This window comes from Lissotriton helveticus, chromosome 3_1 (genome assembly GCF_964261635.1).
Source record: "Lissotriton helveticus chromosome 3_1, aLisHel1.1, whole genome shotgun sequence".
Taxonomy (NCBI): Eukaryota; Metazoa; Chordata; class Amphibia; order Caudata; family Salamandridae; genus Lissotriton; species Lissotriton helveticus.
Window position 1 is genome coordinate 2,070,522,170 of NC_136061.1, and position 12,665 is coordinate 2,070,534,834.

General features: G+C 50.8%; 1 protein-coding gene across 1 annotated transcript in view; it reads right to left on the minus strand.

The window, feature by feature from the left end:
• TICRR (TOPBP1 interacting checkpoint and replication regulator) overlaps positions 1-12,665 on the minus strand; it is a 581,214-nt gene that overhangs the window by 322,122 nt on the left and 246,427 nt on the right. The window contains exon 12 of the mRNA XM_078683197.1: positions 7,323-7,466. Coding sequence (XP_078539323.1) covers positions 7,323-7,466 — 144 coding nt within the window. The remainder of the gene's footprint in view (positions 1-7,322; positions 7,467-12,665) is intronic.

A 12,665-nucleotide genomic window follows, 5' to 3' on the forward strand; every position in this document is an offset into this window, starting at 1 on the left:
CCAAAAGCAAGTCCTTTACTCTCCTTATCCACAGAGTGAGGAGATTTTTAAGAACTGCGCCCAGAAGACCCATGAGTGGTCTTTTTTGAGGGCCTTCCCAGGATGCTCCCCTGAGGAATGAGTCTGAGGAGATTCTCTTCTCTTTTGAGGTCTCCTAGACGTTGAGGATAACGCCTCATCACGGTCACTGGAGAAAATAAAAAACCTCCTTTCTGGTCTTAGTGTTTGACACCATATTAAAAATCACCCTTCACAACCTCTCAAAAACTTACTTGAGAAAGTACGACATACCTTGTAGTCTTTGGCCTGTACCAGACCTTCTTTAAAGAATGTATTTGAAGATAATCCATAGTAGAAAAGAATCCTTGACAACAAAGTCATTTAATGAAGTGAAAAAAACACAGAATCTGAGCAGAGCTCAGAGGAGACTCCCTTAGCACAACGTGCGGTAGAAAATCTGAGGAACTGAGGCTCCTGCCAGGAAGGTTCTAGAGGGAGGTGATAGCTGATTGGCTCTTCTCTAGAGTTTGGTCCTTTTTACAAAAGGACATGGATATGTTACTAAGGTGAGGCCTTTAGGCCTACTATTCTCTATGTATGTCTATAAGACATTACTTTTCTATGTACCGGAGACTCCCGTCTCGACGACGGGGAATGATTCAGGCATGTGAATCTATGAAAGACACCCATAATACTGGATAAACTGCTTTTGCAGGGCTGGTCCACAGCCGTCAGAAAGCCAGGAAGTGAACCAGGTTCTGGCTAGCACCTTTCCTGCTGCTTTCTGTTCTTCCAGATGTTGCTTGCTGCCAAAACGAATCTTCTTTTCCATTACTATAAAATACCGACAAATCCAGTGGCTGTAGCCTGGCGGCGTCCGATATGCCGGTACACCAGGAAATGTCCCGTGTAGTTACTTTGTGGGGATAGAATTTGGGGATTTTAGTGCTGGCGAAAGGTGTTGGATTGAAATGAGCAGGAACGGAAAGCCCGGTGTATCCGTGGACTGGTGTGCAGTGCGAGGGACTTGGGGTGAGGTGAGAGGAATGCTGCCCTTGCATAAAATAAACTGCAAAGCACAGACAGTAGGGAAACGTTTTTGATGTATTTCTTAGCTTCAGTCGCAACAAGTTTGCCAGATTGGCTTATGAATGTGTTCCTGTAATTGGCAGTTCTCACATGCTTGTTTTTTAATGCACTCAGGCCGCGAAAGAGAGAGGGAAACAAGATTCCGCTTTTTTAGTTTAAGCTGCAGAGAAAGCAGGTTCCTCCTCGAGGCTTTATTTAACGGTTCATATCAGCCGTGAACCGCCCCACAATAATAGACAGCAGGGCTCGGGGGAAAGTAGCGCGAGCAGGGTAGAAGAGGTCGCAGTTAGAGCATCAGGGAGAAAGTGAAAGGAGAAAGCCCGCGAGTGGTCAGACACTGTGCGCCATTGCTCCCCGCCTCCACCAGAAGTGCATCGGTCCCAAGAAGAAGGGCTGCCTCGGAAATGCTGGAATGACGCCGATGCTTTCCGAACTGCTGACCATGCTGGGATGGGCTTTCACCGACAGTACAAAGCCTGCTCAACCCCACTTGCAAATGAAAAGCGCTGTGCAGACCAAGAGGCAGCCGCACTACCATCAGAATACAACACAATTCCACCTACTATCACATTCCCAACCACAGTTACGATGATAAAAAAAAACGGAAGTCAGGCACTTTTGCCTGAGACGGGGGCGGGGCCTGCAATCCGGCAGGAAGTCCCGCCCGCCGCCGCCGCCGAGGAAGAAGTGGAGCTGGCCGACTGATGGCCTCTCCGCAGCCCGGGGCTCCCAGGTGCTGGAGGGAGCCCCGGAAGTGAAGTCCTGCCCCCTGGTACCAGCGCTGCCGTAGATGAGACACTGAACACGCCGAAAGAGCCCGGTAAGTGGTGGGTGTGGGGGTGGGGGTGGAGGGGGTGGTGGACGCGTGTGTCTGTTCGATTGTGTCTGTGCGTGTGTCTGTGTGTGTGCGCGTGGGTTTGCGTGTGTGTATGCAGTGTGTGTATGCAGTGTGTGTGTGTGTGTGTGTGCCTGTGTATGGCTGTGTATGTGCGCATGCGTGAGTGTACAGTGTTTGCGCAAGGGAATGAGGCAGGAGAGGGGCACGGCGCCGTGCGCGCTCACGAGGTCAAAACTGAGCAGATCTGCGCTCGTGCACCCTCTCCTGTCCACATTCCCAACAAGCATTTACAATGCAATGGTTTTGCCTTTGTTAAAGTTAGAGCTATTGGCATTGCTCTCAACATTATTTTTATTTATGTTTTTTTAACATAAATAAATGGCATTGTCATTTACAATGCCACTAGCTTTATCTCTCGCAAATGACACACACACACAGAGCCCCCCCCCCACACACACACAGAGCCCCCCACACACACAGCCACACAGAGCCCCCACACACACAGCCACACAAAGCCCCCCCCACACACAGCCACACAAAGCTTCCTACACACACAGCCACACAAAGCTTCCCACACACACAGCCACACAGAGCCCTCCACACACACCCACACAGCACAAGCAGGCAACAGGGGCACACGGAGGCACAAGCAGGCAACAGGGGCACACGGCGGCACAAGCAGGCAACGGGGACACGCGGAGGCACAAGCAGGCAACGGGGGCACACGGAGGCACAAGCAGGCAACAGGGGCACACGGAGGCACAAGCAGGCAACAGGGGCACACGGAGGCACAAGCAGGCAACAGGGGCACACAGAGGCACAAGCAGGCAACAGGGGCACACAGAGGCACAAGCAGGCAACAGGGGCACACAGAGGCACAAGCAGGCAACAGGGGCACACAGAGGCACAAGCAGGCAACAGGGGCACACAGAGGCACAAGCAGGCAACAGGGGCACACAGAGGCACAAGCAGGCAACAGGGGCACACAGAGGCACAAGCAGGCAACAGGGGCACACAGAGGCACAAGCAGGCAACAGGGGCACACAGAGGCACAAGCAGGCAACAGGGGCACACAGAGGCACAAGCAGGCAACAGGGGCACACAGAGGCACAAGTAGGCAACGGGGCACACGGAGGCACAAGCAGGCAACAGGGGCACACGGAGGCACAAGCAGGCAACAGGGGCACACGGAGGCACAAGCAGGCAACAGGGGCACACAGAGGCACAAGCAGGCAACAGGGGCACACAGAGGCACAAGCAGGCAACAGGGGCACACAGAGGCACAAGCAGGCAACAGGGGCACACAGAGGCACAAGCAGGCAACAGGGGCACACAGAGGCACAAGCAGGCAACAGGGGCACACAGAGGCACAAGCAGGCAACAGGGGCACACAGAGGCACAAGCAGGCAACAGGGGCACACAGAGGCACAAGCAGGCAACAGGGGCACACGGAGGCACAAGCAGGCAACAGGGGCACACGGAGGCACAAGCCGGCATCAGGGGCACACGGAGGCACAAGCCGGCAACAGGGGCACACGGAGGCACAAGCCGGCAACAGGGGCACACGGAGGCACAAGCAGGCAACAGGGGCACACAGAGGCACAAGCAGGCAACAGGGGCACACAGAGGCACAAGCAGGCAACAGGGGCACGAAAACGGAGGCACAAGCAGGCAACAGGGGCACGAAAATGGAGGCACAAGCAGGCAACAGGGGCACACGGAGGCACAAGCAGGCAACAGGGGCACACGGAGGCACAAGCAAAACTCGCATTAAACAAAAAAAAACTCGAGTTTCAAAATAGCAGGAAATAAAATTCAGTCCTTCTCCTGCCAATCACATTTGTTAAAAAATTCAAATGTGAGACAGAAATCATGATTTGCTGCGTAATTATAAATAGCAGAGATTTACACTTAAAAGGGTAATCTCTCTAAATATACTGTAGCTAGCACGACTTCAAAATATCAACATCTAGAAAGCTAAAAAAATAAATTAAAAAAAAACGACTAGCACTATAGTACTGACACCTATCAATGATTAACAGGATGCTCTGCATTAGCATGGAACAGTGCTCACAGCAGGAAGCCAAAGCAGAGATAAATGAAAGGGCAATGTCCACGGGGGAAGACTGCTTGAATGTTCTGTTCAGAATAATTCTGACCATAAATGACAGTCAACAAGAATGCAATATTGAGAGAATTACCTAACCCACATGAACCAATCAGATGCATCCACGATCTGAATTATCAGTATTTATGTAAAGTGCAAAAATCACAATTAGATCATGTAAAAACACAATGTGCACAGGGTATACTTGACAGTGACATCTCAGCGTGGGTAAGTAAGGCTGCCCACCTATCTGCAGGTCATCAGCATATGACGTTTCCAGTTCTGAACTTTTTATGGAAAAAGAACTGTGGGTTAATCCAATTGGCCCAATGGATTGAATCAAAGACCAGAACTCCCGTATCACATTACGTTCTTAAACTAAAAGGACTGTAACAACGGTGTCCATGTCGTCAAGGACTGAGGTGGCAGCAACCCAGTGTTGGGAGGGATGGGATAGGAAGCAACAATCGCCATTTTTAAGGCTACCCTAATGGCACTTATACCACCACACCATTTCAAAGGAATTAAAGTGAGAGGGGTATGTGTGGGCCAGGAGGGCATACATTTTATAAATATTGTACACGAGTAAGTAAAGGGAGTGTATTCTGCCATTGGGTTAAAGTGCCAACTGACAACTCAGGCTTTTAGGTTAGTTGTCAGTCTTTTAGGTTACTTGGAACACATGGGAAATACACTTGTTCCCCAATAGGTACGTATAATTTTATACCTTATATAGGATACATTTTATCAGAAAGTTAGTTTAACCAAGAACCGATCTAATGAGAAGAAAAAAAACATTTGAATGGATGTGTTCCCTTCCTCTGACACCCCCCCATCTCCCTTTTGCTTGTTCAATCCTTCCCACCCTGATGGTGTGCCTTACGCTATGTGGCGTCAGTGTTACTTGTTTCTGGGGACTGGAATGGTTTGATAGATTCCCTTTACTGTGCGGGCAGTGCAGCTGGAAGTCTCCTTTCCATTTTGAAACAATAATAGAGAAGGGGGGACACATGTTCCACTCCTGTTGACAAACACATCTACTTTGCCTGTCTTCACCTCAAGAAGCCGATCTGTGTTTCAAACTTTTTGCCTGCCCCAGTCTGGAATTTTTTGTCAATGAAAGACCAAGTTTGAGTGAGTAAAATACATCATATATTTGCTTTTCTTTACGACGTATATAGTCCGAATATATGTGTCACAGGAACATAGTCCAGAGTATCTCACCGTGCCGGGCGCGAGATTCCCTGAGAAGCCGCCAGGTGACCAGTACCACCAGAATTAAGATAATTCTTAATACTACAGGGAAGGAATAGAGGCATCAAATGTAAATATGAATGCACCTGGCCAGCCCCACGGATTGTTGTAGTCCTGCCGTAGCCTCGTGCGCCCATGTAGGGGCATTAAACATGGAGGCTGCATTCTTCGAGCGTTAGCTCTGGCGCTGAATACCAGCGGGAACTAACTAGCCAGCTCAAGGAGCAGGAAGCAGCGGATTTCCTTTTCCAGACCCATTTCTTCTTGAAACTTACTTCAAAAGCGTTTCCACATTCGTGAAATGCTAGAGTACAGGCAATGTCCTCTTCCGGTCACAGTGGAGAAACGGCCTCGATTCCGAGAACACTGAAGCTAAGCTGAGGGACATTGTGCAAGTCTGCCACTGTGCTGCGGCCACACCAGCCGCAGGTCCGATCAGGTGGGCTTCCCGGCATGCGGCCGGCAAGCACGCAGCAGTTGTCGCCAGGACTACTTTCTAAAGCAGAGACGGGAGGCCAGCTCTGTGACCAATCAGCAGGGGCGTAAATACACTTATGTTACCTTCAATTAAACTGACACTATGCACACACATATATACATCAGCCACGGCCAATGGAGGGAGTTATGGTGGGGTCCTCACAAGAGTGCACCGAGCGGGTACAAGAGAAAGGTTAGTGAGGGAGAGCTGGTTTCAGACGGCAGATCGCATGATTAGGGCCGGTCTCGGCAGAATCGGTGTTGTGAGGGGTCCTCACAAGAGTGCACCGAGCGGGTACAAGAGAAAGGTTAGTGAGGAAAGGCACGAAGAGCGGGAGGGGGGTCGGGAACGGCCACACACGAGGTAAACGGAGGAGGGGGGGGGGCGGAAAGGCACGAAGAGCGGGAGGGGGGTCGGGAACGTCCACACACTGACAGCGGGAGGGTGAGGGGCGGGAACAGACACACACACACACGGACAAAGCAACAAACTAAAAAACAAAGCACTCACCTGGACATCTTCCGGCAGATCTCTTGCTTCCTGCTCTCCACTCCTCCTCCCGATGACGTGGTGGAGGCTCGGCCGGCTGGGCCAATCCCAGCGCGGCCCTGGCTGGAGGCGGACGGCTGCTTCCTTCGGCTGGTCGGCCTGAGGAGAGGGAGGGAGACGGGCTGCCACGGAGCGGGAGGGAGGGGCTATCGAGCGACTTTTGTGCAATGTCCCGAGCAGGAAGGCAGAGGCAGGTGCCGGCAATGCCGGACCAGATTCGGGGGCGTTCCCGGCTTTTGGCTGACGTCGCGTGACGTCGGCAAAGCCAAAGAATCTCGGGAACGCCCCCGAATCTGGTCCGAGATTGACGGACGGAGCCCTTTCCCAATGGCTAGCCTCCATTTATGGAGCTAGCCAATCGGAGGAGGGGGCGTATCCCGACCCACACACACAACTCAAGAGGTTTTTTGGCGCATGCGCAAAGCGCATGGCCAGGCAAAACCTAAAAACGGGTAGCAATAGTTGTCGAAGCAGACTCTGCAATCAATGCTTACGCATTGAATGCAGGTCGTGCTTCGACCTAATAAAAAAACACTATGCTAAAAATAACACCTATGGGGCAAAAAATGAAAGTAGAAAGTAAAAACTCCAAAATATCCAATGTTGTGCAGATGTTATTTTGGAACTGAAAAGTAAAAGTAAATCTAGCATTCAAGATAGTGCAGAGGTTAAGCTGCTGTGCATGCTTCCAGTAATAACAGGCCTGTGAGTTAATCTGGTTTGTTTTAATGGGGGTCAAAAGATGCCATTTTGCAGTGTCAATCTTTAGAGGCACAAAAGATGGACTGGGTATGGTATATACATGTATCTGTGGACCCAGAGAGGATTACACCAGAGGCACAGAAAAATTTTACTGCATTAATAAAAAAGGACTAGTACAAAAAAGAAGGACCATTAACTACAATATAAATTGAAAGGGTTACTGTTAAACACATCAAGGGTGGGCAACCTGGAAAGTTGGCAATACCAAATCAGTAGAGGAAGTAAAAATCAAATGCATATCCTACCTTTATTACTTTCATTCGATAGACTGCGTTTGTGTTTGGCTCCCTCCACAGCAGAAACAGACTGACTTCTTGGCATTTTTGAAGCTCTTTTTGTTGGCGAACGAATCTCCTGATTGAAGAGGTTCCGTCTGACTTTAGTAACTTCTGAAAGTGTGAAAATGTAACGCAAACACTATATAAAACAAGCATGTAATTAAACCTAATTTAAATAACTGTAGACTGGCTTAAATATGGTTGCAAAGTGATATTTTTCAATCCTACTGCCTGCCAAGGAAAACAATATACTTGCAACAATATTTATGTTCATAGTATTGAGGGAGGACAGAAAAGATTTTGCGCATATGCGCGCAATATGCCAACAGAAACTTCTTAGTTCTTGCTGATTTGTAATTAATATTAAAAAATAAAAACTTTTTTTGATTCATAACGCAAAAAACTGTTTAACAATCCTGCACTGTAAGAAATTGGATTTGGGAATGGGAGGGAGGTGACTACCCACTTCAAGGAGTACTGACAACCCTTATCAGAGTCAACCCTTAATGTCACGGAATTAATTTAAGCACAACCCCCTCGTGGCTATGACAGTGTAGACAGGCTTAACCTAGGGCAATGTGTTACATTTTTATGCAGTACAAAACATTACTGAGATTGAAATAAAAACAAATCCCAAATGGTATTTGAAAATTCAAGGAAAATTTAGTAAACCAAATGGAACAGAAATTACAAACATCCAATAAGCAAAGTCCTGGGTTATGACTTTTTTTGTGAAAGTTTTAAGTAGGACTAGTGACATGAAGCATGAGGTGCCAAAGCTAGTCAATGGTCGCAGTAGACAGTGAAGTAGACTCAATTTTATGTGGACCCTGATGGAGCGCGAGTCAGATACACCAACCAGGTTGGCCCTGGTAAAAGATTTTACCTTCTGATTTAAGTTATGTCCGAATCTACCACAGGAGTACACTTATAAAGCCTCCCAGGAGCAGAGGGGAGGCGCTTAGACACTAACAGGAAGTAAGGCAGACGCCTAAAGCTGAGTACCCATTTCCAATGAATAGCACGGCAGAAGCAGGAAAGGCCTATTGTAGCTTATTGTATTCCTACAGCTAGAACTGAAGGGCAAGGCAGAGGTACAGATTTTTGGAAACAAAAACTTCCCAGGCCATCAGAACTCACACCTACTCCTACCCCCACTGACCATGCTAGGAACCTAGGCATCTTTCTGAACAAGCTAACCATGACCTTACAGGTAAACTCCATGTCCTCCTCCTGCTTCTTCATCCTCCGCATGCTTCATGAGATATTCAAATGGCTACCCCTAAGCACAAGACGCACCATCACCCAGGCCCTCATCTCCAGTTGACTGGACTGAGGAAACACTTTCGAAGCAGGGTTCGCAGTTCACTTTCTCAGACGACTGCAGACCATACAGAACACCACAGCCATACTCATCCTGGATCTTCCTAGACAAACCCACATCACCCCCCTATCTATTATGACATCTTGCAGTTGGGTCAGGAATCGTGTCTTGTAATTGTAGGAAAGCAGCTCACTTCCTCTGATGACTACAGACCTTTCTAACATTGTCGCTCCCACTTGTTTCCTGCTATTTGATGCGATTTTGACTGGAGGTGCATTGCTATCTGCTAACCAGGCCCCCAGTCCCAGATCTCTTTCCCAAAATGATACAATTGTTACCCCAATTGGCAATACCTTTAGCACTTCCTGTAAGTCGCTAATAAATGGTACCCCTGGCACCTAGGGCAGGGAGGCTAAGGAGGGTGCTTGAGGGCTGCAGCACGAATCGTGCCACAATAAGGGATCACTCACCAAATACATACAGACTACCACTGCAGGTTGCGTGTCTTAGTGCTGATAAAAGTGAAAACCAGACATTGCATGCAGTACAGGTATTTCACCCCAACGGCAGGTTTTACAGGTTTAAGGCATGGTGCAATATACTACTTGTGATGGCATGTCTGCATGAGCAGATATGCCCCTGTGCTAGTTAGTTCCATTGCTGCCAGTACAAGAGATCATAATGGCTTCACTAAAGACTGGGATGTTTGGCAACAAACATCTCGTATTAATAAGCCCACACTGATTCCAGTGATGGATGAACAAGTTACTTACCTTCGGTAACGATATATCTGTAAGAAACAGTAGTTAGTATTAGATTCCTTACCTTAGAATATCCCCAGGCGTCAGTCTGGATCCGGAAACTTTTGCGTAGCAGTACCCCTGCGCGTCGGTAGGCGTCGTCTGCAGGCGTCCCCTGCGGCTCCGCGTCGTCGGCGTCGTGCGCCGTGATGACGTCGCTGGAGTATATAGACGCCGCCTCCGCGCGCTGACGTCAGTTCTTTGCACACAGCTTTTCCGCGCCAGAACACGCAGAGCCATGTGAGAACCAACACTGGTGCCATGTGAAACTAGGGCCCTGAAAGGGATGTCCTTAACCCTAGGTATCAGTTCGCAGAACGGGGAGGATGGGTGGGGCGGTAAGGAATCTAATACTAACTACTGTTTCTTACAGATATATCGTTACCGAAGGTAAGTAACTTGTTCATCTGAAAGAAACAGGTTAGTATTAGATTCCGTACCTTAGAATAGATACCCCAGCAATACCAACCCCGGTGGTGGGTCTGCGAACCAATACAAACCTACACCAGAAAATCCTGGAGGACCGAACGGCCAAAGAAGCCGTCCCTCCGGACTTGACTGTCCAGGCAGTAATGCCTTGCAAAGGTGTGCAGCGAGGCCCACGTAGCCGCCTGGCAAATGTCCTGCAAAGGGACTCCCCGGCCCAGGGCAGTAGTAGCCGCCGTGGCCCGAGTGGAATGGGCCCTCAGCCCAACAGGAGGCTCCTTCCGAGCCAAAGAGTAGCACGCTTTGATGCACAGGACGACCCACCGAGAGATGGTCCGTTTCTGTACCGCCCTTCCCTTCTTCTCACCCACGTAGCCAACAAACAGTTGGTCATCCACCCGGAACTGGCGTGTGCTATCCATATAAAATGAAAGCGCACGTTTTGGGTCCAGACGATGGAGCCGCTCTTCATCTTTTGAAGGATGCGGAGGCGGGAAGAAGGAGGGCAAGGTGATGGACTGCCCGATGTGAAAAGCAGAAACTACTTTGGGCAGGAAAGAAGGTCTAGTTCTAAGAACCACCTTGTCAGGATGAACGGACAAGAAAGGAGGTTTCACAGAAAGAGCCTGGAGCTCACTCACTCTCCTGGCAGAGGTGATGGCAACCAGGAAGGCCGTCTTTAAAGTGAGAAGACGGAGAGGACAGGAATGAAGCGGCTCAAAGGGAGCGCACATCAAGAAGGTCAGAACCAGGTTCAAGTCCCACTGAGGCATCACGAACGGAACAGGTGGATACATGTGCGTGATGCCCTTCAAGAATCTCAGTACAATAGGGGACTTGAACAAAGATGGCTGATCAGGTAGCCGTAAGAAGGCGGAAAGGGCAGAAAGGTAGCCCTTGATAGTGCCCAGAGCAGAGCCCTGCTGGGCAAGAGAGAGGAGAAAGAGGAGAACCTCGGAGAGAGGGGCAGAAAGGGGATCCACAGCCTTTGCTGTGCACCATGCCACAAATCTGTTCCACCGGCAGGCGTATACCAACTTTGTGGAGGGACGCCTGGCTGCCAGAATCACATCACAGACTTCAGGAGGCAAGTCAAATGGCCTCAACTGTCGCCGCTCAATCTCCAAGCATGGAGGTGGAGACTGGACAGGTTCGGGTGGAGGACCGTCCCCTGCTGCTGCGACAGAAGGTCCTCCTGAAGGGGCAGGCGGATCGAGGGACCGACTGACATGCTGAGTAGCTCGGGATACCAGTACCTTCGAGCCCAGTCCGGAGCCACAAGGATAACTTGGGCCCGGTCGCGCCTGATCTTCAGCACTCTGGGCAGAAGTGGTATAGGCGGAAAGGCGTACAACAGACCGCAGCTCCACTCGCACCGAAAGGCGTCGCCGAGCGAGTGCCGTCTTGGAAACTCCAACGCGCAAAACTGATGACATTGCGCGTTCTCTTCTGTGGCAAACAGATCTAACCAAGGCTCTCCCCATTGCAGAAAGAGGCCTTTCGCCACGTCCGAGTTCAGACGCCATTCGTGATCCACCGAGCACCGACGGCTGAGTTTGTCCGCCCTGGCGTTCAGAGAACCTGCCAGGTGTTGAACCGTCAGAGTCACGCCCTGACGTTCCAGCCATTGCCAGAGGCGCAGAGCCTCCTGGCAAAGGGTCCACGACCCCACTCCGCCCTGCTTGTTGCAGTACCACATGGCGGTGGTGTTGTCCGTGAACACCTGCACCACACTCCCGTTGACAAAGGGGAGGAATGCCTTCAGTGCTAGGCGAATCGCCCGCAGCTCCAACATGTTGATATGGAGCCGGGACTCCGCCGGAGACCAGATGCCTCTGATCTCCGCCTCTCCCAAGTGGCCTCCCCAGCCCTGGAGGGACGCGTCCGTCACAACTACGTGCTCCGGTTGGGGAAGGGAGAGGGATCTGCCCCTGACCCAATCGCGGTCCGTAAGCCACCACTGCAACTGTCTCGCAGTGCCCTCCGAGATCAGGACGTGGTCGGAGAGGTTGCCCTGATGGTGGGCCCACTGAAACTTCAGGTCCCACTGCAGAGCCCGCATCCGCCACCTGGCGTGATGCACCAGAAGGATGCAGGAGGCCATCAGTCCCAGAAGCCGCAGCGTCAACCTGACCGAGACCCGGGATAACGGCTGAAAGATGGGAATCAAAGCCTGAATATCCCGGACCCGCCGTTCCGGAGGATAAACCCGAAACTGCACCGAGTTGAGAACCGCTCCGATGAAAAGGAGCTTTTGAGAGGGGCACAGGTGTGATTTCGGCACGTTGATGGAAAACCCCAGCTCGTGCAGGAGGTCTGCCGTCATCTGGAGGTGGTGGACGACTGTCTGGGGCGTGCCCGCCTTCAACAACCAGTCGTCGAGGTAGGGGAAGACTGAAACCCCCAACCGGCGCAGATGAGCTGCGACCACCGCCATCACCTTCGTGAACACCCGTGGGGCGCTGGTAAGGCCGAATGGGAGCACGATAAACTGAAAGTGCTCGTGGCCTACCGTGAACCGCAGGTAACGCCGGTGGGCCGGCAGGACGGGGATGTGAAAATACGCATCCTGCAAGTCCAACGCTACCATCCAGTCTAGTGGGTCTAGAGCAGCCAAGACCTGAGCCAAAGTCAACATCCGTTGATCCAAGATAGGACGCAGGCCCCCCTTGTCCTTCTTGGGTACCAGAAAGTAGTGGGAATAGCAACCACACCCTACTTCTGGCCCAGGAACGCGCTCGATGGCCCCCTTGGCCAAGA